Source organism: Dipteris shenzhenensis, chromosome 17 (assembly GCF_047967505.1).
Source record: "Dipteris shenzhenensis isolate YYH24624 ecotype China chromosome 17, Dip_SZ_1.0, whole genome shotgun sequence".
NCBI classification, from domain to species: Eukaryota; Viridiplantae; Streptophyta; class Polypodiopsida; order Gleicheniales; family Dipteridaceae; genus Dipteris; species Dipteris shenzhenensis.
The window spans coordinates 27,985,467-28,009,701 of NC_141612.1; the positions used below are offsets into that span (position 1 = coordinate 27,985,467).

General features: G+C 47.5%; 1 protein-coding gene across 1 annotated transcript; it reads right to left on the minus strand.

Moving 5' to 3' along the window:
* Window positions 1–418: 418 nt before the first annotated feature.
* Window positions 419–19,375, minus strand: LOC147891933 (Polynucleotidyl transferase, ribonuclease H-like superfamily protein). The gene is made up of 7 exons (XM_087388878.1): window positions 18,945–19,375; window positions 18,793–18,852; window positions 18,591–18,703; window positions 7,592–7,660; window positions 1,057–1,108; window positions 803–955; window positions 419–660 (listed from the first exon to the last, which is right to left on the minus strand). Exons 1-6 carry the CDS (start codon window positions 19,371–19,373, stop codon window positions 806–808), a joined length of 873 nt encoding a protein of 290 aa, XP_087245004.1. The 5' UTR covers window positions 19,374–19,375; the 3' UTR covers window positions 419–660; window positions 803–805.
* Window positions 19,376–24,235: the final 4,860 nt, after the last annotated feature.

Below are 24,235 nucleotides of genomic sequence, written 5' to 3' on the forward strand. Positions count from 1 at the left end.
GGTTTCACATCATATGAAGCAACTCATTCTACATGTTACATTATGTTCTTACCAATGTCCAAACAATCCATGCAACGAGGGTTTGGATGCAATATCTTTTTTCTCTTGATCCAACCAAACATGAAGAGAGAGTGCAATAATGGCATAAACAAGACTAGCTATGACCAACTTACAAGCAACTTATATAGAGACAATAGAACCCTTTTAAGATTGTGAGAGTTGGTCCATGGCATCCCTTATTTAAACAAAAACTTGTGAGTATCTAGAAACTTCATTAGCTATTTCAATATACTACGCATACGATTAATAATTTGTTCTCTTTTAAAGGTTGCTCACACCCTCTTTAATGATAAGTGATTAGACCACTTCCATTTTACACTCCCTTTACTATGGGCAAAATATTTGGACTATGGTATGCTCTTCAAAAGGTTAACGGCCTTTATTTCATAAAAGTTCTTTGAGGTGTGTATACAGCTCTATTTTGAGTTATTGAGCTTCCTTAGAACTGACAATTTCATCCTTTGCTTCGTTGAACTTTCCAATCAGCTAGTCATGATCCTAGAAGGTCAGCATCTCCATCATGAATGGGCATTCAACCCCTTGGAGATTCGTCCCTCGCCTTGTCATATTAAATATAAAGAGTACAAGTACATGTATTTCCTACAAAAGTCACCCAAAAATGAATAACCAATCCGTTGGACAAACAAAATTATGGAGATCAAAATTCCTCAAGTGAAACGCAAGTCAACTTAAACAAAATGGACTAAAATCGAAACAGGTCCCGAGATGTATAAAGCCTCACTTTTCAGAATTCATTGTCATGATCTTCTCCAAATCCATCATTGGAAAAGGACCTTTTTGGACCTTCACACAAGCGCTGTTGGAGTGACATTTTTTTTGGTACCACAAGCTCTGCATGTCGTCCAACATTATCAAAATAGCTCCGTAACAGCATCTAGGGAACAGAAAAAATGTTTTCTCATTAGAACCTGTATTGAAAATTTTCTATTGTACAGCAATGATTACAAATCAAAATTCCAAATATATATTTGTTACCACAGCGGCATAAGCATCTAGTTGCGTTCTCCGATCTTTCCTCTTGGAACCCCTTCATCAAAATCGAAATGATCAGATCCTTGAACAATCAGATCTCAATCCTTATAAATCACTAGAAAATGTTAAGTCTAACATAGTTAACACCTGCATTTGGTTCAAAGGTTTGCATGTCCATATTATGGTTTTAACTATAAAAGGCTTTATCTATATCGGTCTTGCAGCCTGGTCAATCAGATAAGGGTCTCTCCCTCCCTCCTGTCTCCCTCCCTCCCTCCAACCTCCCTCCCTCCCCCCCCCCCAACTGCCTCGCCTGGCTGTTGGTTCCCGTGGCACACACCTTCCTGCCTGGGCGACGTGCCATCTCCCTCTGCTGCTGGCCGCACCGTTTATGCATCCCCCTGCCACTGGTTGTGCGCTGTGACAAAACATGTGTGCCTCAGGATCTATGGAGCACTCTAAGGTGGATCGAACCTATGTGGAGACATGATGAAGAGAGTGCTCATGACATGTAGCTCAAGTCAATTAGGTTCCAAGATAGATTAGCTTGGACTCATAAAGAGAATCTTCAGATAGTGCGAAGTGCTTGATTGATATTACTTTAAATGAACCTCCCTTTTATAGGTGAGGGTACTTACATCCATTTGCTTGCTCACATGTGGGATATCTCCTCCATGCCATGTGGCAGCTTGCCCTTTACTCATATCCTTGCTCTACATGTACTCATGGCACCACAACTCTCAACACCTCCCCTTAGTGCTATAATCGTTTGGCTACTGCAAGGTGGTCAGATGTGAGTTACAAGATCAAATCCTCCCCTGGGTGCTTACATAGCTACTCTCAGGTGGTCAGGTTTGATTTACAAAATATAGGCAAGGTTGGCAAGGTTTTTGTTTTCTCAATACATTCCATTGATGTCACCTTTTGGCTCATGGCTTGATGACGATGTCATTGTCTTCTTCGCTTGGTGTAGCTTCATGCATGATGCTTTGTTCTTCCATGTGCCCTAATGCTTTATGTGTGGATGCCATGCTTCATGCTATGGTCATCTCATGCACTTGTGCTTTTGGCATGCTTATGACAATGATGTGTGCATTCATGCTCTGCTTTTCCATTTGTTGCAAAGGTCTTACCAATTGATTTCTTTCAATATTGACAGTGTCTAATTGCTAACAATGATTCTGATCTGACATGCGCGTAGAGCGCTTGAAAACACGATTCTTTTCCTTTTTGGAGCGTGGCCAAATTCTTCATGGATTGGAAGTTACGGCTTGTCGAATTTTTGTGAAGAAGAGGGGGCCTTGATGATGTGGCACAGGGATTCACATGCTAAATTCCATACTGTGCTTAGCAAGGGACTCTGTGCTTAGGTGGCACTGTGCCATGTGGCAATCTTTAAATCAACTTTCCGACGCACGAAGTCAAGTTTCTTCCTGCGTACCAGACGGCGATACTCGCGTAGCATCTCTGGTTTGCTCGAAAGGCTGTTTTTTGTTTTGAATATGAGCTGACGGCGTAAAGCCTTACACTCATCATTGTACCAGCTATTACAGGGTACGGTCCCAGGAGATGGTGGGCGGGTGGAGCGGGTGGTGTGGAAAAAGGTGTGGAGCGGCCTCGTGTAGTGAGCGAGTGACTAGGGCTGCACGGTCTTCTAGTAAGGGTATAAAGTCAATGTATGCGAGAAGTATGTACAGACGGCCAAAGTAAGTAGGTGAGTGATCACGATCAAAGCGTATATCATGGTAAGTGGAGTAAGAGCTCAGCGGGGTAGAAAGTGCTGTGTGGCGGAGGGTAGAAATGCTAAAGGAAAGATAGGTATGGTCAGCCCCTGGAGGGAGAGGTGCTACGGTAAAGTCAGTGATGCGAGATGTGAAGGCAGGGGATCCCATGATGTAGTCCACAACACTGAAGCCTCCCCCATTTGGAAAGCAAGTGAAGCCACCTGATGCGGGCCATCTATCAAGACCATTATAAATAATGAGATCATGCATCCTGCCGAGGTCTAATAGGGCTTGCCCATAGGATGTGAGCGGTCCTCGTATGTTAGCCGAAACTCGTAGCATACTTGCCTCCTCAAGGTCAATGTCTGGCAGTAGAGTGGAATCATCCATGAAGTCGAGGAGTGGTGCCTGATGAGCGCCTGTTCTCGCGTTGAAGTCCCCAACTAAGAGGACTTCCCCGCGGCTAGAGAAGTCAACGATGGACTAATACAGATCAGCAAATGGGGATGTCTCATCCTCCCCTCAAATATCTCTGACAAAGCGGGAGGTCTCGGGGAGAAGTAGCAAACTGCAATAAACAAATCTCGGCTATCCATGTGTCGGATCCGAATCCAGAGAAACCTAGAGTGTGGATCTCTCTGCTCCACTGAGATGGTCCCCAAAAGTGTGGATCTGTAAAGGACTGCGACTCCTCCTGATCCTCGAACCCCTCCTGTATCCCTCGTCTCATCTCTGTAGGCAGACTCCCACATATATCCGCTGACTACTGGTAGTGGGCGCTCTGGACTCTAATGTATCTCTGTGTAAAAGACTATGTCGTGACCTGTATAGAATTCCGAGAAGTTCCCTGGTTCTATATTTGGAAAACCCCTCATCTAAAATATTCCCCCAATAAAACCACCGCTCTTCACTTATGAACTAATGGATTTTTTTCTAAAGGTGAATTTAAAAGCCCCTCCTATTATCATAATCCTATTTTTTGAAAAATAGAGAACTTGAATTAAAATACCCCTCCTTTTGAATGCACATGGTACACTAAAGTTATGTGAGGTGAACCCCTCTAGTTGCACCGACACATGAATTTTCCATATTGGAATGAAGGACAAAAAGTTTAAGCGATTCATGGGCACCAAATCTAGAGAATAGGCATATTGCTTACCACCATATAGATATGTCCTTTGAACTGCCTTTTCCTCATAAGAAAGTGATGCGGAAAGCTCAAGTCATTCGATCTCTTGGTACAACACCTCCACCTTGAATAAGGTACCATTACAATTCCACATGGTACAGGATAGGGTCTTGGATGTCTGGGTCTCATAGACCCCGCCCTCCTATGCGGGAGGAGAGGTGGATGCCCGACGGAGGCATGTAAGGAGTCGTCCATCCTGTACTACTGCCCACTTCCCCTCTTTGCAGGCCTGATCCCAGTGCTGCAGCAAGAAACGCCTCTCCTCAACCTGTAGTGGAGTGAGGTCCTCGTCCATGGAGATCGCTGGCTCGTCTCGTAAGGCTAACCTACGACATAAAGCCGAAAGCCGTGCCCTAGCGTCATGGAACCGGATAATAAGGGACTGCTCTCAATTGGGGTCCCTCCCAACCCGCCATGCTCTCTCAATCATGTGCTCAATCACCCCTAGGGTAGTGGTAACGAAGGCCTGCGCATCTGCCATCGGGGTAGCCTTAGTGTGGGGAATCCCACGTACTCTGATGTTGAGAGTCTTGCTGGCTCTCTGCTGCTGCTCCAGGAGGGTAGCCGAAACGGTTACCCTTGCAGGTTCCGTTTGGCTACGTCGACCCATCTGGACATCTCCTCGATGGCAGATTGCATGCTCGCAATCTGTGCCTCCACAACTAGGGTGCTCCCTAAGACTGTACGTACAACAGTGACCTCCTGTTTGAGCCCTTGAATAAGATCAGCCTGGACTCATATAGCCTGAGATTGCTCCTGTATGAGTCGTGCCTGCTCCTGGGTGAAACGTGTCTGCTCCTGTGCGAAGCATGACAGCTCCCTCTCGCGCTCTCGAATGCTCTGGACCTCCATGGGCAAATACTCCCAAGCCTCTAATGGGTCAGCTCATCCATGCTCTAACGGAAACTAATAGGAATGTGGCCTAAAGGTGTGAGCAAGAGACTGGAGACTGGGTGATCACTGGGTAAGATGGGTGCAGTATGGGGATGATGAGGCAATCCCAGCAGGGTGAGGGAGTGTGGGCTGACTGAGAGGCAGAGGAGAGAGAAAGGTCGAGTAGTGCGGAGCAGAGAGAACTGTAGCGGGAGAAGAGGGAGAGATGGAAGAGATGGTGTCAGTGACAACCCCTCTATCCTAGGGGAGGGTGGGACAATCGATGTCATGGGTAGGGGTATCTCAGAGCCAATAGCTGTAACAGTAGAGGCTGTGGTCGGAAGTGGAGCTGAAAGAGGAGCTGGAACTGGAACTGGAGCTGACATTGAGGCTGAAGCTGAGGCTGGCACTGAGGCTGAGTATGAGGATGTAGCTAATGTAGCTGAGACCGAAGCTGAGACTGAAGCTGAAGCTGAAGCTGAGGCGGAAGTGGGCCCCACCTTTGCTTTGCTGTCCACTCCAAGTCCACTACGGATGTATCGTGTGTTCACATCTTCGAGTTTCAGTTGTGTCTGTTTTTCCTTGGTGGCTTTATCTGTATCCTTGCCACCTTTTCCCATTTCGTTTGATTGACCCGTGTTCGGTGCAGGTCTTAGTGCAGGAGCGGGAGCGGGGAGCATGAGCATGAGCATGAGCTCCCTCTCCATGATGGGAGGTACCCCCAGGGGGGCTGAAAAGAGGCTGAGGGGTGGTGGGGGGGCTAGTAGGGAAGGGGGGGGTGACTGGAGAGCAGGCCGGGGTGGCTGAGGGGTAGAGGGAGTAGCTGAGGGGTCGCGAGGGGGTGGATGAAGGATGGCGGGGAGCTGAAGGGTGGCGGGTGGCTGGAGTGGAGGAGGCAGAGTAGAAGGGGAGGAGGGGGCGCAGCAGAGGGAGCTGCAGCAGGCAGGGGGAGCAGCAGCAGGTGGCTGGAGTGGAGCGGGGGGAGCTGCAGCAGACGGGAGGCGCAGCAGCAGGTGGCTGGAGTGGAGCGGGGGGAGCTGCAGCAGACGGGAGGCGAGGCAAGAGGGAGCTGCAGCCGGCAGGGGAGCAGGCATCGGATACAGAGGTCAAGGAAGCCACACCCTCCGCCACCTCGAGAGACGGCTCGACAGACACGGATACGAGAGCTCCTCACGTCCCATCCGAGAGTCACCATGGCACCTGGATATGTGGAGCCTATGCGTGCTCTCAGAGCGTTAGCTCTAAGCACTTGATATTATTTTGCTACTTTGCTATGTTGCTCACTAGTTTAGCACTTTAGCTACGGGCCTTAGTGAGTCCTTTGCTTCAGCCCATAGCAGCTTGTATGAATTACTTTGGCTTTGCACGGCCAGCGAGGCCTCCTACACACGTTAATAGATCTTTCTCTCTCTCTCTTTGAGGCACATGTAGCCCTACAATGCCCCATATATACACATATCAGGGACGACTACCAGCAGATACTGGTAGACACCACTCAGCTCTCATCAGTTCTCAACATTGCCCCTCTGGCAAAGTTGGGATCTTTTGTCAACCATCTTTTTTCGTACCGTCAAGGACTTGAAAATTCTTGACCCCTCCACATCGGAGGAGATTTTTGTACTGATGATTAGGTCTCATGGGTCATTTTTCGCCCCCCAAGGACGATAATAAATTCTACTTCTACTTCTCTCTCTCTCTCTCTCTCTCTCTCTGGTCCACGAGGAAGTAGGAGAACAGATTTTTGGGAGCCACAAGGCAGCACCCTGCTGATAGATGGTGGCACACTGTGTCCAAATTTTGTATATGATTTGGTGACAGATATATATTACTGTTTCTACTCTCTCTCTCTCTCTCTCTCTCTCTCTCTCTCTCTCTCCACTAGTACACACTAAGGAAAGAAGTTGGATTTGAAATTACCACTGTGTGATTCCTGGGCACTACATCTTCGTTTATCTTCCACTGCGGGGCTGTATCACGTAATTCTTCAAGGACAACTCATTTGACAACCCACAGTGTAAACTTTAAGGTAAATATTCTTTGAAGCAGAAAGGACTGTCCTAAGGAGGAAAGTTAGACCCAATTAGTAAAGTTAGGCTTAGTGGGTCAGACCTAGTACTTGGTGATGTTGAGGTAGGCCATGGGTACCCACACTCATAGTCCCACTCTCATAGTTAGTTTTGATCACTTGAATACTTCATTGGTTATACAGCCTCCCCTTTTTCTCAACACCCACTCACACTCGGCCTTCTTACTACCTCAATCAACACTTCTTTCAGCACTCTTACCCCTCTCTTCTCCTATTTCCATGCCCGATTGTTTCAAACTGGAAAGGCCTTCTTTTGGGAAAAAAGGCTGGAAAGGTCTTGAAAATAAGGAATAGTTTGAGAAAAATAGAACTATAAACCCCCCAAAAAAATCACATGGCAAGATAAGGCCAAAGGAACCCTCAAAGCAAAGCACAGCTTATTATTTGAACAATACCTAAGAATTCAAAATATTTTAAAACCTGGAGGATCACGTATATGTAGCAATCCTATGCATCATTACCATTTCTTTTCTTTCAACCATGTTCACCAACAATTTGATCTCTCTTCCTATCTTCCTTCTTCCAACACCAATTTCAATTGTATTGTTAATTCTGTTTCTTTGGTTTAAGAGTGGTGAAAACATGCTGAAGATTGATTAGATGTTGAGTATGATTGAAAAGGGCAAGGAAATTATCCAGTAATCTAGTAGTCAAGAAACGGCTTACATCACAATCATGTAGTCAAGAGCTTCAGATGAGGTTCCATATTCATCATGCAAGTAAACGCGCCAACCTCTACATTTCCACAAATAGAACCACGATTAGCTCTAGCCTCGAAAGGGAAAAATCAAAACAAAACCTTTCCTAGTATCTAGCTATAGATGTGTTCATGCAAAACTCTCTCTCTCTCTCTCTCTCTCTCTCTCTCTCTCTGTGCCAAAATACTGGGCTGCGAGTAACACAGACCAAACAAAGATTATGTTAGTGAAAACTCTGAAGAGAACACAGCCTCGTATCACTTATTGTGGACAGGACCTCGATCCTTCAAGTATCTTGGCATAGACGTCCCTTTTGACCATCGATGGCATAGATGTGTGGACAAAATGATTCTAGCTGAATGGAAAAGCTACTATGCCTTTGAGAATACTTGTAGGCAGGCTAGATATGGGGGTGGAATTTTAAAAAGTCTCTTTGATGCATTGGTTACGCCCATGGTGCTTTATGGGGAAGAGGTCTACAGTGGGAGCTTATCCAAGTCAGCCTGGAATGAGGTGGAGAAAATCCAGAAGCATTTCATAACCAATTTCCTAGGAGTGAAAGACACTATTCGAGATTCCATCCTACCCTTCAGGACTGGCAGCACCCAACTGGAGCTCTTGGCAATGGAGAGAATGTCACAATACTTGATTAAGGTCACCAGATTGCCTGAGAAGAGACTCCCACAAGTTACCAAAAACTAACAAGAGTAAAATTCTAGTGTCGAATTGGATGGAAGACACAAAGCCGTGGACAACCCAATGGGGTGCAGAACATATCAATGTCTTTTCACCCATGGGTACATGAGCATAAATAGAGTCATCAATTACCCAAACCAAAGATGTGCCGCACTATTTATACATGAGGTTATCTAGCTAGGGTCTAGACTTGTGACCATGAGACCCGACCCTAGACGACAAGAGATCATAGACTTCTTATTGATAGGAGAAGATGTAATTGGGAGACAACATGACCGCAGACCAGACATCCAAATATGCTAGGCCACTAGCTGATTGGACACAGGCCTAGCAAGCACACACCCCGTCCGAGGTATTGTCCTTGCACCATCTCGACATTAGACCACCCTCACGCCACACTACAGAGAGGAATTGTGGACGCCAACAAGACATCTCAAATATATTCAAGAGACACCGCGACTCTTGATGGGACCCCAGTCGAGCCCACACAGAGCTCAAGCTACTCATGACTGACACAAGACATAGATACAGGACACGACATAACATGATGGATCCACTTCCGACACAAAGATTTTTTCTATTTTTATAGTAGCTTATTAGAGGTGGTTTTTTGGCCTTTTGCAGATGTTAATAAGCCTCTCTCTTAGTAAGACCCGGATCAAGGGACATAACAGACCCGCCAACACCTCGACATACAGATGAGGCTTGGGGATCTCCCCCCCATGTTTGCTGGACCAGAGGAACAACCGATTGGGGTGACGTTGGCACTAGAGAGGTACTACAGGGAGACCACAGTTGACCATGCGAGTTGATCGACATCAGCGCTCTATCACACGTTTTATCCCTCTGCTGCACCAATCCTCGCTAGAGCCTGTGTTTGATGTGTTAGAAATTACCCAACAGAGGGTACGCACAGCGGAAGACTTATAGTAATGCCCGGGAGCTCACACAGTGTGGTGTGGGTTGTGGAATCACAAACTTCTTTACTTAATATGCATAAAATAGGTGTGCAGACTCATCAATAGACAATGAACCAGCCAGATATAGAAGACACCAAAACTTATATATTTCCGTCCAAAACTATGGACACAATACAAAAGAGATAGATCCAAAGTCCCACCAATGGTGTGGTCTTCTGATCTAACCACAAGGTCCTTCTCCTATCTGCCGGCTATCTCTAGACTCCAGCCTGCGTGCTCCACCTCGAGCGTCTGTAGACTTTCCGTCCAGAACGATCCTCTCCACCGTGCTGTCTGGAAACCAGCCTAGGTGGGCTGCCACTCAAGCTCAGTCTGCAGCTCCTTCAGGGTCACCTTCACCTCCTGTGTATAGGCCCAAGGCTTGCCTTCTTGCTGCTCCTATCTGCTGTCAGAGGGCTGCTCCAGAGAATGTGATCACAACACCTTGCTGCCCTAGAAGACAGCCAAGGTCCAGCCTCTAGGAACTCGGAGGGAGACCTAGGGCAGGATGTGCCCAAAGAGAGATTACCTGGATGTGTGGATCTAAGGCAGATCTGGAGCATTCATGGTTGGTGGGGTATCCCAAGGATGAAAGGCTGCAACAGGAGCTTCTAATGTGCAGGAAGATGGCGGGGACACATTGTCTTGGATCAGGCCTGGCATGAGGCACTCAGAGGACAGCTTCAGGATGACACAAGGCGCGGAGTCATGGCTGGACTGTGGGCAGGATTGCAACATGCAACAGACACCAGCAGATGGCGTCAGCATGGCGAGCCATATGGCGAGGGTAGTGGGCAGGCGAAGGGCCTGCAACAGACCCTGATGATGGTGCATAGGTTGGCGCAGCAAAAGCAGGGGGAACAGGCGCTGACATGGCAGGGGATGGAGCAGCACAAGGCCAGCCCATATGGAGGGCTGGTTGGGCTGGGCAAAGCCAGCCAACCAGGCCCTATCTAGGGCTGGCTAAGGGCTCAGCCCCTGCATGGAATCGTGGGCCAGCAAGCCCTGGAAAAGAGAGCCCAGGAGGGCGATTTTGTGGGGCCAGTACAGGTCCCTATTGGGGCTGGTTGGGCTGAGCCAACCAGGTCGGTTGGGCCAGCCAACCTGGTCTGTCCAGTCAGCCCAGATTGGGACAGACTGGTCGGTTTTTATGACAGGCCCCTCGGCCTATAAAAGGAGGGCCTCCAGCCCTCATTCATTATCCAACAGTTCAGCAAAAGCAGGAGCAGACAGGAGCAGCCAGGAGCCACTCCCTTGGGCCTCACACTGGGCCCCGCTCTCCTCATTTGGGGGCTTACAGATGGGGAGGTGACCTTTCCAACACCCCCTCTCACGGACACATCTCGGCCAAATGCCAACATGTCGATGAAGTTGCTCCAGTAACTCCCTAGACTATGATGCTCCAGTAACTCCCTGGTCATAGTCCTCTGGAACCTTTCGGTGTCGAAATCTTTTCCTGGCTTTTCATCCAGTGGCTCCTGCTCCACCAGGTCCGGTTCCACTTCCGCACACCATCCTAGTACACAGGTCCATCTTTGGCACCACCTCCTTCAGCCACCTTCCTGCCTTCGAACTCGAGCAACCCAGCCTCCACGATCTTCGAATTGTCCCCCTCATAATGAGTAAACAACCTGGAGTCTTCCAGGCACCATGCTCTGAGGGCCTGTTTCACCCCGTCCTTCCTTTGGCAAGGTCTGCAACAAAAGTGTTAGAGACTCACTGTGCCCACCTGTGAGCCCCCGTTTTGAGGGGACAAGGGGCAGTGAGAGGTAGGAGGGCCGGGAAAGAGAGAGCTAGGCAGACATCATAGGCAACCAGCACACAGGCTGGTTGCTGTCTGCAAACAGCAGAGAATTAGGGGGGGCCCTGTGCCTCCCTCGAAGCATCAACAGTCCCATGGACTGGCTGCACAGGGCACCCTTTTATAGGGGCCAGTCGGCCCAACCAGGGCCAACCCTGGTCGGATTTCCAGAACATTCTGGTCGGCCACCAGTCAGGGGACCAACCCTGCTGGTCGGCCAGTCCAGAAGGCCTGGGCAGTGCCTATAAAAGGCCCACTCTTTCCTTCAATCCAGCATCCAGTGCAGGACAGAAAGCCTCAGTCATAGGCTGTGCTGTGCACTCAGAGCTGGTCTAGTCTGACAGAGAGAGTTCCATCAATTCTCCTCAGCACTTGGCTGAGTTTTGTATTGCTCCCTTGGAGCCAGTTTTCTGCCCACCATCCGGTGGATGAATGTATTCTCTCTCTCTGTTTCAGTTATCTCTAAGTGAGTGTTTATTGCATCTGTGATCAGTTATCTGAGTTGAGTGTCAAGAAGAGCAGGAGAGATCTTGGCTGGAGGTTTGAGTGATTCATTCCCTCCTATTTTTTCAACATGGTATCAAAGCCATAGGCTCTCGACTCTTCCTCATCAAACTACTCTCTGAAGGAAGGAGTCCCTTGGCAGTAAGGCGACTCTGTTTTCAGCTCAGGCTAGTACAAAAGGTCAGTACATTTATTTCTGTTTCAGTTATTCAGTTTTGCTATTCACCGAGATGGATCAGCGTTCAGAAGCCTCTACATCCATTGCTCGTCCTTCCTCCTTCTCCAGTCATCTTCCTTCTTCATTTATCCCCAATTTCGGTGAAGCTGGAAAGCTCGATGGAACGAACTTTCCAATCTGGAAAGTCAAGATCCGAAGCCATCTGTTGGCACGGAGGTTGTGGAAGATTGTGAATGGGACCGAAGAGAAGGAGGATCTTGTGGACAAAAGAGGTGAAGTTTTAGTTGAAGCAGATGCGGATGAACTCTGTGCATGGGAGGAGAGGGATGCTCAAGCCTTAGCAATGCTTATAGGCACGACAGCAGATGCTGTGATTCCTCATATCCAGTTGGCAGAGACGTCTTCAGAGGCGTGGGCCATACTGAAGGAGCTGTATGAAACCGATAATACAGCTCGTATCATTACACTTCAGCATCAGCTCTATAATCTTGATATGAATGAGGGTGATGTGTGCATGATCATCTGACAAAGGTGAAAGTTGTGCGGGACCAGCTCGCAGCGGTTGGTCAGAAGGTGGACACGAGTCAATTGGCATTGCTCACACTCCACAAATTGCCACGGAGTTTCAAAAGTTTTGTGACTATAGTCACTGCGGGTCAACAGACTAAGCCAATCACCTTTGAGGAGCTTGGTCCACTCCAGCTTCAGGAGGAGGCTCGAGAGAAACTCTTTACGCAAACCGACGAGAAAGCATTGGTTGCCAAAGACAAGCCTGGGAAAGGCAAGCCAAAGGATTCCAAGAAATCAGAGGACGCTGAACGCAAGAAGAAAATGAAGTGCTTCTACTGTGAAAGCTTGGCCACTCCGCCAAAGAATGCCGAAAGAAGAAGGCGGATCAAAAGCGGAACAGAGAAGCCAAGAACAAAGAAGAGCCTAAGAATGATTCTGCCAATGTGACGACTGGACAGTTATTTTTACTCAGTGAACATTGTTCAGCATATGCAGTCAGTGAAGGTAAAGAGGGTTGGTATGTTGACAGTGGTGCTTCCAAGCACATGTCCAACAGAAGGACTTGGTACAAAACCATGGAAAGTACACACCCGGATTCCAAAGTTTCTGTCGCAGATAGCCGGACATGTCCTGTGAAGGGCATCGGTAGCATTCCTTTCATTACAACAGCGGGTGAGGAGAAGGATATCTCTGGAGTACTTTATGTACCCAACCTTTGCAAGAATTTACTGCCTGTAAGTCAGATGGACAAAAACAACATGGCAGTTCTCTTTCAAGATGGCAAGGTCACCGTAACATCCAAAGAAAATGGGCAGCTGGTGGCTCAAGGCGTTGAAGAGAATGGACTGTACCGTCTCAGTGCAATGTTGGTTCATGAAGACAACGAAAAGTCCAAACTCTGGCATGAGCGCTTCGGTCATGTCAGCTATGGAATCTTGGCTGAAATGTCAAAGTCGAAGATGGTGGATGGACTTCCACCAATTACAGGCAAGGATGATGTCTGTAGGGCTTGTCTAGAAGGCAAGCAGCACAGGGATAAGTTCCCACAAGAGGCTTCATTTCGGGCCAGCAAACCACTTGAGTTGGCTCACGCCGACATTTGTGGTCCAATGTCTACAGCATCGTGGGCAAGATCCAGGTACTCACTTCTTTTTTGTGGATGATTTCAGTAGAATGACCTGGGTATATTGTTTGGCTAAAAAGTCTCAAGCTTTCGAGAAATTCTAAGACTGGAAGGCCAGAGTTGAAAAGGAGACACGGGAGGATGTCAAGACATTCCGCACAGACAGGGGGGGAGAATTCACCTCAAGTGAGTTCAACACATTTTGTCGCAAGCATGGGATCAAGCGACAACTCACCACGGCACATACTTCTCAACAAAACGGGGTAGCCGAGAGGAAGCATAGAACCACCACAGAGACAGGCCTTGCTATGCTCCGAGGGAGGAATCTTTCTAAAGCCTATTGGAGTGAAGCTATCAATACAGCCGTACACATTCTCAACCGGACGAAGACGAAGGCCGTCAAGGACAAGACTCCATATGAGGCATTTTATGGTAAGAAGCCCTCTATCACTCATCTTCGCATTTTTGGTTCTAACGCATGGGTGCATGTGCACAAGGAAGACAGGACCAAGCTTAATTCCCGGAGCAGACAATGTATATTTGTTGGGTATAGTGAAGAATCCAAGGCCTACCGCCTCTTCGACCCAGTAAAGAAGCAAATACTTATCAGTCGGGATGTTATCTTCGCGGAAAAGGAACCTGAACCCCAGGAGGAGCCTCAGATTGAGGAGGAGGAGATTGTTCAACCCCCAAACCCGCCCCGTCCCAGGTTGACCATCCAAGAGGTGGCAAAATCAGAAGCTGATGTTCCACAAGATACTCAGGAAGAGCAGGATGTTCCAGAAGAAGTTCCCGTTCCTCCTCCCACAGAGAAGCAGAAAAGATTGCCCCAATGGTACCTACGGACATTGGAAGAGTCTCGGGTCACCGCATTACCTGAGAGTAGCAGTTCCGGATTGCGTCGGTCTCAACGTCTTCAAAAGGCCCCATCCGTGAATTTTGCTTTGGTGGCTCAGCTTGATGAGCCAAGGACCTTCGAGGAGGCAAAGGACAATCCAGAATGGCAGGCTGCCATGAAGGCAGAGATGGATGCTATCCTGAAGAACAATACATGGGACTTAGTGGTCAGGCCCCTACGACGGAAAGTCATCGGCACTAAGTGGGTATACAAACTTAAATACAAATCCGACAGCAGCTTGGATAAGTATAAAGCAAGGTTAGTGGTGAAAGGTTTTGCTCAAACTGAAGGCATGGATTTTGATGAAACTTTTGCTCCCACTGCCCGCATGGTTACTATCCGGACAGTGATTGCTCTTGCTGCCCAATTCCAGTGGCCTATTTTTCAAATGGATGTGAAGTCCGCATTCCTTAATGGAACCCTGCAGGAGGAGGTATACGTGGAGCAGCCACCGGGCTTTCAAGATCCAGGGTCCCCATTAAAGGTCTGCAGGTTGAAGAAGGCGTTATACAGGCTGAAACAGGCCCCCAGAGCTTGGTACCAAAGGATTGATATATTCTTTCAAAAGATAGGGCTCAGTTGGAGTCCTTCTGAGGCAAACCTTTACTTGTTCATTGAGAAGGGATTGCGCCTGGTACTCATCCTCTATGTTGATGATCTTATCTTGACAGGTGATCATGTCAAGAAGATTTCACAGGTTAAGGAGCTACTCATGTCTGAGTTTGAGATGACTGACCTTGGGTTATTACATTACTTCCTTGGGATTGAAGTAAAGCAGGCCAAAGACAGGATCTTCATTTCACAGGAAAAATATTGCAGAGAAATTCTGAAGAGATTTCAGATGGAGGATTGCAGAACAGCATTAACTCCCATGGAGGTTGGGCTCAAGCTAAGTGTTCACAACACATCTCAGCCGGTTGATACTCCCTTGTATCGACGATTGGTAGGAAGTTTGCTTTACCTTACCAATACTCGACCTGATATTTGTTATGCAGTTGGGCTATTATGCCAGTTCTCTGCTTCTCCCAGGAAGAGTCATTGGGATGCAGGTTCACGGGTGCTGAGGTATCTGAAGGGTACTTGCACCTATGGGATCACCTACACCAAAGGCATCGAACTAGGCGGGTTCTGTGACAGTGATTGGGCAGGTGATGCTGACACCAGAAGATCGACAACAGGATATTGTTTCTTACTTACATCTGGTGCCATCTCTTGGCTAAGTAAGAAGCAACCCACAGTGGCCCTTTCATCTACAGAGGCAGAGTACAGAGCCGCGTGTACAACAGCTTGTAAGACATTGTGGTTGAGGTGGATTCTGGAGGACATGGACGTGTGTCAGGAGGATGCAACAATGCTGATGTGCGACAATCAGAGTTGAATAGCTATTGCCAAGAATCCAGTGTACCATGCGCGGACCAAGCACATCGAAGTTCATTACCATCATCGACAACGTGATCGAGCTTATCTATTGCCCGAGCGCCGACAACTTGTCTGACCTCTTCACGAAGGCACTCCCTCGAGAACAGATGGAGCACCTCATCAAACGCATGGGGATTGGCCCACAGTTGTGACATTGAGGGGGGGTGTTAGAGACTCACTGTGCCCACCTGTGAGCCCCCGTTTTGAGAAGACAAGGGGCAGTGAGAGGTAGGAGGGCTGGGAAAGAGAAACCTAGGCAGACATCATAGGCAACCAGCACACGGGCTGGTTGCTGTCTGCAAACAGCAGAGAATTAGGGGGGGCCCTGTACCTCCCTGGAAGCATCAACAGTCCCATGGACTGGCTGCACAGGGCACCCTTTTATAGGGGCCTGTGGCCACCGACCAGGGCCGACCCTGGTCAGATTTCCAGAACATTCTGGTTGGCCACCAGTCAGGGGACCGACCCTGCTGGTCGGCCAGTCCAGAAGGCCTGGGCAGTGCCTATAAAAGGCCTACTCTTTCCTTCAATCCAGCATCCAGTGCAGGACAGAAAGCCTCAGTCATAGGCTGTGCTGTGCACTCAGAGCTGGTCTAGTCTGACAGAGAGAGTTCCATCAGTTCTCCTCAGCACTTGGCTGAGTTTTGTATTGCTCCCCTAGAGCCAGTTTTCTGCCCACCATCCGATGGATGAATGTATTCTCTCTCTCTGTTTAAGTTATCTCTGAGTGAGTGTTTATTGCATCTGTGATCAGTTATCTGAGTTGAGTGTCAAGAAGAGCAGGAGAGATCTTGGCTGGAGGTTTGAGTGATTCATTCCCTTCTATTTTTTCAACAAAAAGTACATCTCCAGATAACCTGGACAGCGAACTTTAAACGCACCTGACTGAACCTGAGTCACCCTCCTTCTCGCAAGGGCACAATCCTCCAGTCGTGGAAGTCGATTCCCAAGAGCTTCTGAATCAGGGTCGTCCTTCAGCAAGGTCCCTGCCTTCAGGCTCCCACACCTATGAGCCTCCTACTTGGGCTCTGATACCATGTTAGAAATGACCCAACAGAGGGTACACACAGCGGAAGACTTATAGTAATGCCCAGGAGCTCACACAGTGTGGGTGTGGGGTGTGGAATCACAAACTTCTTTACTTAATGTGCATAAAATAGGTGTGCAGACTCATCAATAGACAATGAACCAGCCAGATATAGAAGACACCAAAACTTATATATTTCCGTCCAAAACTATGGACACAATACAAAAGAGAGAGATCCAAAGTCCCACCAATGGTGTGGTCCTCTGATCTAACCACAAGGTCCTTCTCCTATCTGCCGGCTATCTCTAGACTCCAGCCCGCGTGCTCCACCTCGAGCGTCTGTAGACTTTCCATCCAGAACGATCCTCTCCACCTTGCTGTCTGGAAACCAGCCTAGGTGGGCTGCCACTCAAGCTCAGTCTGCAGCTCCTTCAGGGTCACCTTCACCTCCTGTGTATAGGCCCAAGGCTTGCCTTCTTGCTGCTCCTGTCTGCTGTCAGAGGGCTGCTCCAGAGAATGTGATCACAACACCTTGCTGCCCTAGAAGACAGCCAAGGTCCAGCCTCTAGGAGCTCAGTCTACAGCTCACCTTCAACTCTCCTTCACCCCCAGTGTGAGGCCCAAGGGAGTGGCTCCTGGCTGTTCCTGTCTGCTCCTGCTTTTGCTGAACTGTTGGATAATGAATGAGGGCTGGAGGCCCTCCTTTTATAGGCCCAGGGGCCTGTCATAAAAACCGACCAGTCTGTCCCAATCTGGGCCGACTGGACAGACCAGGTTGGCTGGCCCAACCGACCTGGTTGGCTCAGCCCAACCAGCCCCAATAGGGCCCTTTACTGGCCCCACAAAATCGCCCTCCTGGGCTCTCTTTTCCAGGGCTTGCTGGCCCACGATTCCATGCAGAGGCTGAGCCCTTGGCCAGCCCTAGATAGGGCCTGGTTGGCTGGCTTTGCCCAGCCCAACCAGCCCTCCATATGGGCTGCCTTGTGCTGCTCCATCCCCTGCCATGTCAGCGCCTGTTCCCCCTGCTTTTGCTGCGCCAACCTATGCACCATCATCAGGGTCTGTTGCAGTCCCGGCACACAGCTAAGGTGCATAACACCCACAGCAGAAACAGTGTTAAGAAAGAGTATTTCGGGGCTCCTCCAAATGACAGGCACACAGTTAAAGGAGAGAGCAGAGGACTGAGGAGTGTGCATATTTCTATGTAGGCCCTCAACAAGCCCGGTAGGGCTGAGAACAGGTTCTACAATATATATACTTTGTTCTGATCATTCTTGTGATCTCTTCTGGTCTATACGTAGATCTTTGTGTCTATTATAATTGATAAATAAGAAGATTAGTGAGTGAGTTGCTTTGTGACAGTCTCTTCCGTTCCCTTGTTTAATCACTGGTGCACAGACAGGAACTCAAAACAAAAAGTAAACTCATGTGCACTTATACTAGAAAGGCCATAAACAATAGCGTGCTTCAAACTGGACAAGACTTATTCATGCAATCACAACATCATTGACCTTCAAATAAAGGGCATTTTAAAAAACTAAATACGAAGCCCTTCTTGAAGGGGTCTTTATAGAACTGAAAGGAGAAGAAGAAGAATAAGAAGAAAAAGAAACAACAACAAGTGATAGCAAAAAGAGCTAAAACCAAAAGCCCAAATAGAATAAGAAAATAAGTTGGAATGGAGAAAATCCCAGCTCATAATAAAGAAGATAGCTTTGGGGACGAAAGCCACGAGCGTGTGTACGTTTGCGTATGTACTTTCTTTGAGTATGTGTTTCCTTGAGAGAGTAGTAATGATGGAAGTTGATAAACTCTTCTTTTCAAGTCACGAGGCATTGGTCGACATTCTTACCGTTCAGCAGCACGACACGCAAGCCTGCCCGCAAAACTGCGGACCTTGTTGGACTGGGGAGTTTCTGATCCATCACTGGACTTTGGAAGGCCAACGATAAATTCCTCGGCCATCTGCCGCATGGAAGAAAGCAAATTAGGGAAGGATATCTTTCAAGACTTGTAAACAAACAGCCCACATGCCAATTTGACAGAATTATTGCCTCTTTCTCAGCAAGCTGTAGAAGGCGAGCCTCTAGTTTTTCTCCGCGCAGTTCCACGACCTACGTCAAAGCAACAACGATTGATGACTAGCTCCAGCAGATAGATCAAAAAAACGATATAATTCAGCTGAGTGTCGGTTGAGACACGATACTGCAATAGGCCGGGGCGCGAATCCTTTGCTGACGGCCACTCCAGTCCTCGCATCTCCAAAGTCAATTCCGAGACTGTAACGTAAGGGGTACTGAGAAGAGCCCGCATTCAATCTTTGAGCATTGGAAAGGAGCTCGGCAACCTTGGCCTGCAAGGCAGTCTTGGCGGCGACATCAATGGGGAGTGGTTCTGTAATGGGCTTCTCAAGCGGGGATATACTTTTCTTCTTCTTGCGAAGAGCTGGTTTGGCGATGGCATTGTCGGGATGCAATGATGTGGGTGAAGCTGCAGATGCTGCAATTGTTGTTCCATTGAACCTGTGAATAGCAAGGCGAAGGGAGAAGAAATGGGGTGGCGATGGAGATGGAGCTATGGCAAAGGAGGAGGAGGAGAAAGATGAAGATGGAGATGGAGAGTGGAGGAACATCATCATCATCATTAGCTTCTTGCAATAGTCTCATCAAACCTCATCATGCCAACCAAACCTAGTGCGGTTTGGGCATTTGCTCACCCGACCAGCGCGGTTTGGGCATTTGCTCACCCGACCTGGCTGCCCCCCTCGCTCGAATCCACCATGCATGTATCCTCAACAACAGGAAGTGCCAACAGGAGAGTGTGTTGTGCACGAGCAGACAGTTGTTGATGAGGCTCCTCCTCCTCCTCCTCCTCCTCCTCCAGAGTGAAGGAACATCATCATCGTCATCATGGGTTTCCTTAGCTTCTTGCAATAGCTTCATGAAACCTCTCCCTCATCATGCCAGGCAAACCGCACCCCACCCTATCGCACCTATGGCATGTGGTTTGGGCATTCGCTCACCTTCGAATCCACCATCACCTCTCTCCTGCATGTGTCCTCGACAACAGGAATTGCCACCCACGTGATACATCTTCCTCTACCTCGCTCGGTCTCGTGATCGATCATGCTCTCGATTCTCTTCTCCTACCTCTCTCAAGAGATGATGGAAAAGAACCAACCTTTTGCCAAGGCAAAGGGAGATGGAGATGGAGATTTTGTTGTGGAGGAGAAGGGGATTGATGCCTCCTCCTCTTCCTCTTCCTCGACAATGAAGGAACACCATCATTGGTTCATTGCTTGCAATAGCTTCAACCTATCTAACATGCCTATGAACTAAGAGTGCTCTCAACGGAAGCAAGAACGAAAGAGGGAGAGAGAGAAACAGAGAGCCACACAAGTTTTGGTGGGTGCAGAACACCCTAATCTTCTTTTTCATTCATTTATATATGTGTTTGAGTATTGTACATAACCGGGGTAAAGGCACATTGACCTTTAACCCCCACAACCTCCCACTTAAAGGACAATGTGCCTTTAAGGGAGAACAACCAGTGAGCATACTATCCAATGCCCATTAATACACGACAATACTCAAACCGCTGACTAGGTAGACTCTTCGTCAGCATATTTGCACGGTTATCATCTGTATGAACCTTGACAAGCTCTATACGCTTGTCCTCAAGTACCTCCCTGATGAAATGGTACCTGACCTCAATGTGTTTGGTCTTTGCATGAAAGACCAGATTCTGTGCTAGCTGAATAGCACTCATGGAATCACTATGCAATGTCGGTACACTTGTATGAATCCCCAAATCTCCCACTAGCCGATCAAGCCATATAGCCTCCTTGAAACCCTCTTTGGCTGCAACATACTCAGCCTCTGTGGTAGACAAAGCAACGCACTTCTGTGCGCGAGACATCCACGACACTACACCACCTACAAAGGTGAACACATAACCAGAAGTGGATCTCCTACTATCCACATGCCATGCATAGTCTGAATCTGTGTACCCAAGTACACGCATGTCTCCTCTACCAAAGCAGATACACATCTTCTTGGTACCCTTCATGTACCTCATGATGCACTTAACTGCCTCCCAATGCCTCTTTCCTGGATTAGCCATATACCGGTTAACAACTCCCGCTGCAAATCCAATGTCTGGTCTAGTAGCTATCATAGCATACATAAGACTCCCAACTGCTGATGCATAAGGAACCTTAGCCATCATGGCCATTTCCTCATCTGATTTGGGACTATCTGTATGACTCAGTTTCACATATGGAGGCAATGGAGTAATCACTGCCTTTCCTCCCTCCATATTGAAACGCTGCAATACTTTTATAACATACTCTTTTTGTGAAAGCCAAAGGAGTTTCCTACTCCGATCACGCGTGATGCGCATACCAAGAATATGACCTGCAAGTCTCAAATCCTTCATATCAAAGGCCTCATGCAACTTGGCCTTTAATGCATCTAGCTCATAAGTATTCTTGCTAGCCAATAGCATATCATCCACATATAGTGCCAAGATTATCAAGCTATTATCCTTAGCCCTTTTAGTGTAGAGGCAGTGATCAATTTCACTCCTTCTAAAACCCTGGGACTGAATGAAAGCATCAAACTTCTGATACCATTCTCTAGGTGCTTGCTTAAGACCATAGAGACTCTCCTTCAGCTTGCAAACTAAATGCTCTTTGCCCTTTTCTTCAAAGCCTTCCGGCTGCACCATGTAAATTTCCTCATGCAAATCCCCATGCAAGAAAGCTGTCTTGACATCCATCTGCATAAGCTCCATATCCTCTGATGCCACTAGTCCAAGCATGCATCTAAGTGTGGTCATCTTCACAACCGGAGAGAATATCTCATCAAAGTCCACACCCTTCTCTTGCTTGAACCCTTTAGCGACCAAACGGGCCTTGTACCCAGGCACATCATCACCTGTGACCTTCATTTTGTAGACCCATTTACATGGCAATGCTTTCTTTCCATGTGGCAAAGAAACCAAGTCCCAAGTCTTCATAAGTGAACTCATCTCTGATTGCATAGCATACTCCCACTTACGTTGATCCTCCCGCATAGCCTCTCTGTAGCAAGAAGGCTCCCCGCAATCAGTAAGCATCACATAGTCTACCCCTAGAACAAACCTATCAGGCAGTCTAGACACTCTAGATGATCTTCTCAAGGGCATTTCAGCTTGTTGTCCCACCTGCATATCAACCACATTTGGCTCACCATTTCCACCAATAGATGATCCATCATCTACCCTTGATTGTATACCTGTGGAAGTACTTGGTGGTACCATTTCTTGCATGGACAGCTTGCTCTCTATCAACATATGCAGGTGGATTCACATCCTAGAAAGTGATTCTCCTCATTTCCACATCCCTCATGGGTGCCTTATGCATCTTCTTCTCATTGAAGACTACATCATGGCTGCGTATGATCCTCTTTGCTTTTGGATCCCAGAGACGATAGCCCATCTCTCCACTTTTACCATAACCTAGAAAGATGCATTTCCTAAACTTAGGATCTAGCTTCTTTCGAAGCTCTTTTGGCACATGTGCATATGCCTCACACCCAAATATACGCAAATGAGAGTAAGAGGGCTTCTTGCCACTCCATGCCTCTTCAGGAATACCACCATCCAAACTCTTACTAGGTGATCTATTGATCAATTGCACTGCAGTCTTCATTGGCTCAGCCCAAAAACCACCAGAAAGACTTGATTGGAAAGCATGCATTGCAATCATTCTTGAATGGTACGGTTCATCTTTTCTACAACTGGATTTGGCTCTGGAGTATGAGGGGATGTGAGCTCCCTCTTAATCCCACGTGTATCACAGAAATGCTGAAAGTCATGAGAGAGATACTCTCCACCATTGTCAGTTCGTAGGCATTTAAGCGTTCTACCTGACTGATTCTCAACCAAGGCCAGCCATTTCTGAAATACCTGGAACACATCACTCTTCCGAGCTATAGCATAAGCCCACACTTTCCTAGTTGCATCATCAATGAATGTCACATAGTATTCAGCCCCGCCTAATGATCGTGTAGGCATGGGACCACATACGTCTGAATGCACCAAATCAAGCTTTTCAAACTCTTTCTTTTCCCTTCTTTTATGGGCTGATTTAGTTTGCTTCCCATAGAGACAGTGCTCACAAAATTCAAAATCAGAGAAACTCAAATGTGGTACATAACCCAAACGGCATAAGAGTTTCATTCCATTCTGGCTCATGTGCCCTAACCTGCAATGCCACAAAGAAGTGCTTGGCTGCCCGGTTATTACAACAACATGATCAAATACCCCTGATACATGTAAGGGATACAAAGTCCCACACTTGGCACCCCTGGCCAAAAGCATAGAGACCTTCTGAATTTTCCAACTTTGAAAGCCAAAAGTGGTGTGAAAACCAGCCTCATCTAGCTGACCCACTGAAATAAGACTCTTGGTCAACTTAGGCACATGTCTCACATGTTTCAAAATAAATGCAGACCCATTTGCAAAAGAAAACTTTATGTCACCTACTCCCACTATGTCACATGCATAGTCATTTCCAAGATGCACACAACCTATCTTTCCACTGTCATAAGTGGAGAACCATTCCCTATGGGGAGTAACATGGAATGAAGCACCAGAATCCAAAATCCAATCTTAGGAATATGCATCATCTGAAGTGGTAAGCAACTCTGCAGATAAACTAGAGATGAAGAGAACGTCATTATCACTATCATGTGTGACTGCATTGATCTCCTCGATCTTCACTTTTTCTTTGTCCTCCCTTGGACTCTCTTCCTTTTGATTTGCACCCCAATTTGCATTCTTTTTCTTATCCTTTTGCTCTCTTTTCAGCTTGTAGAAATCCTTTTTCATATGGCCCTTCTTGCCACAGTGGTAACACTCAATGTTTCGTGCCCTGGATTTGCTATGAGACTTCCCTCTTTCTTGGGACTTCCCCCTGAACTGTGATCTGCCCCTTTGCACATTTAAGGCTGCATCATTCTTGTTGCCATCCATAGACTTCCATCTAATCTCCTCGGCCAACAAGCTACCCACAACATCATCAAATTTCAGTACTCCACCATGTGCAGAGTTACTGACAGATGTACGGGAAGGTATCCCATGAGGATGGCAATGAACATAAGAGAAATATTGCCTTAGTCTCCGCATCAAATTTCATCTTCTGAGCCTAAAGCTGGCTGAAAATAATATTGAATTCATTCAAGTGAGAAGCAATGGAGACCCTTCCTTCATCTGTAGCTCAAACAACCTCTTCATGAGGTAAACTTTATTAGAGGCAGTTTCCTTTTCATAAGTGGCACACAGTTTCTTCCACAAATCTTCCGTAGTCTGCTCATTTACTCCTGTGAAATAAACTGACTCTGCAAGATGAAGTCTAATAGTAGATTTTGCTAATGCATCCAACTCATTCCAATCATCCTCAGACATATTTGCAGGCTTAGCTTCAATCCCTGCCAAGGGTTTAATCTGCTTCTT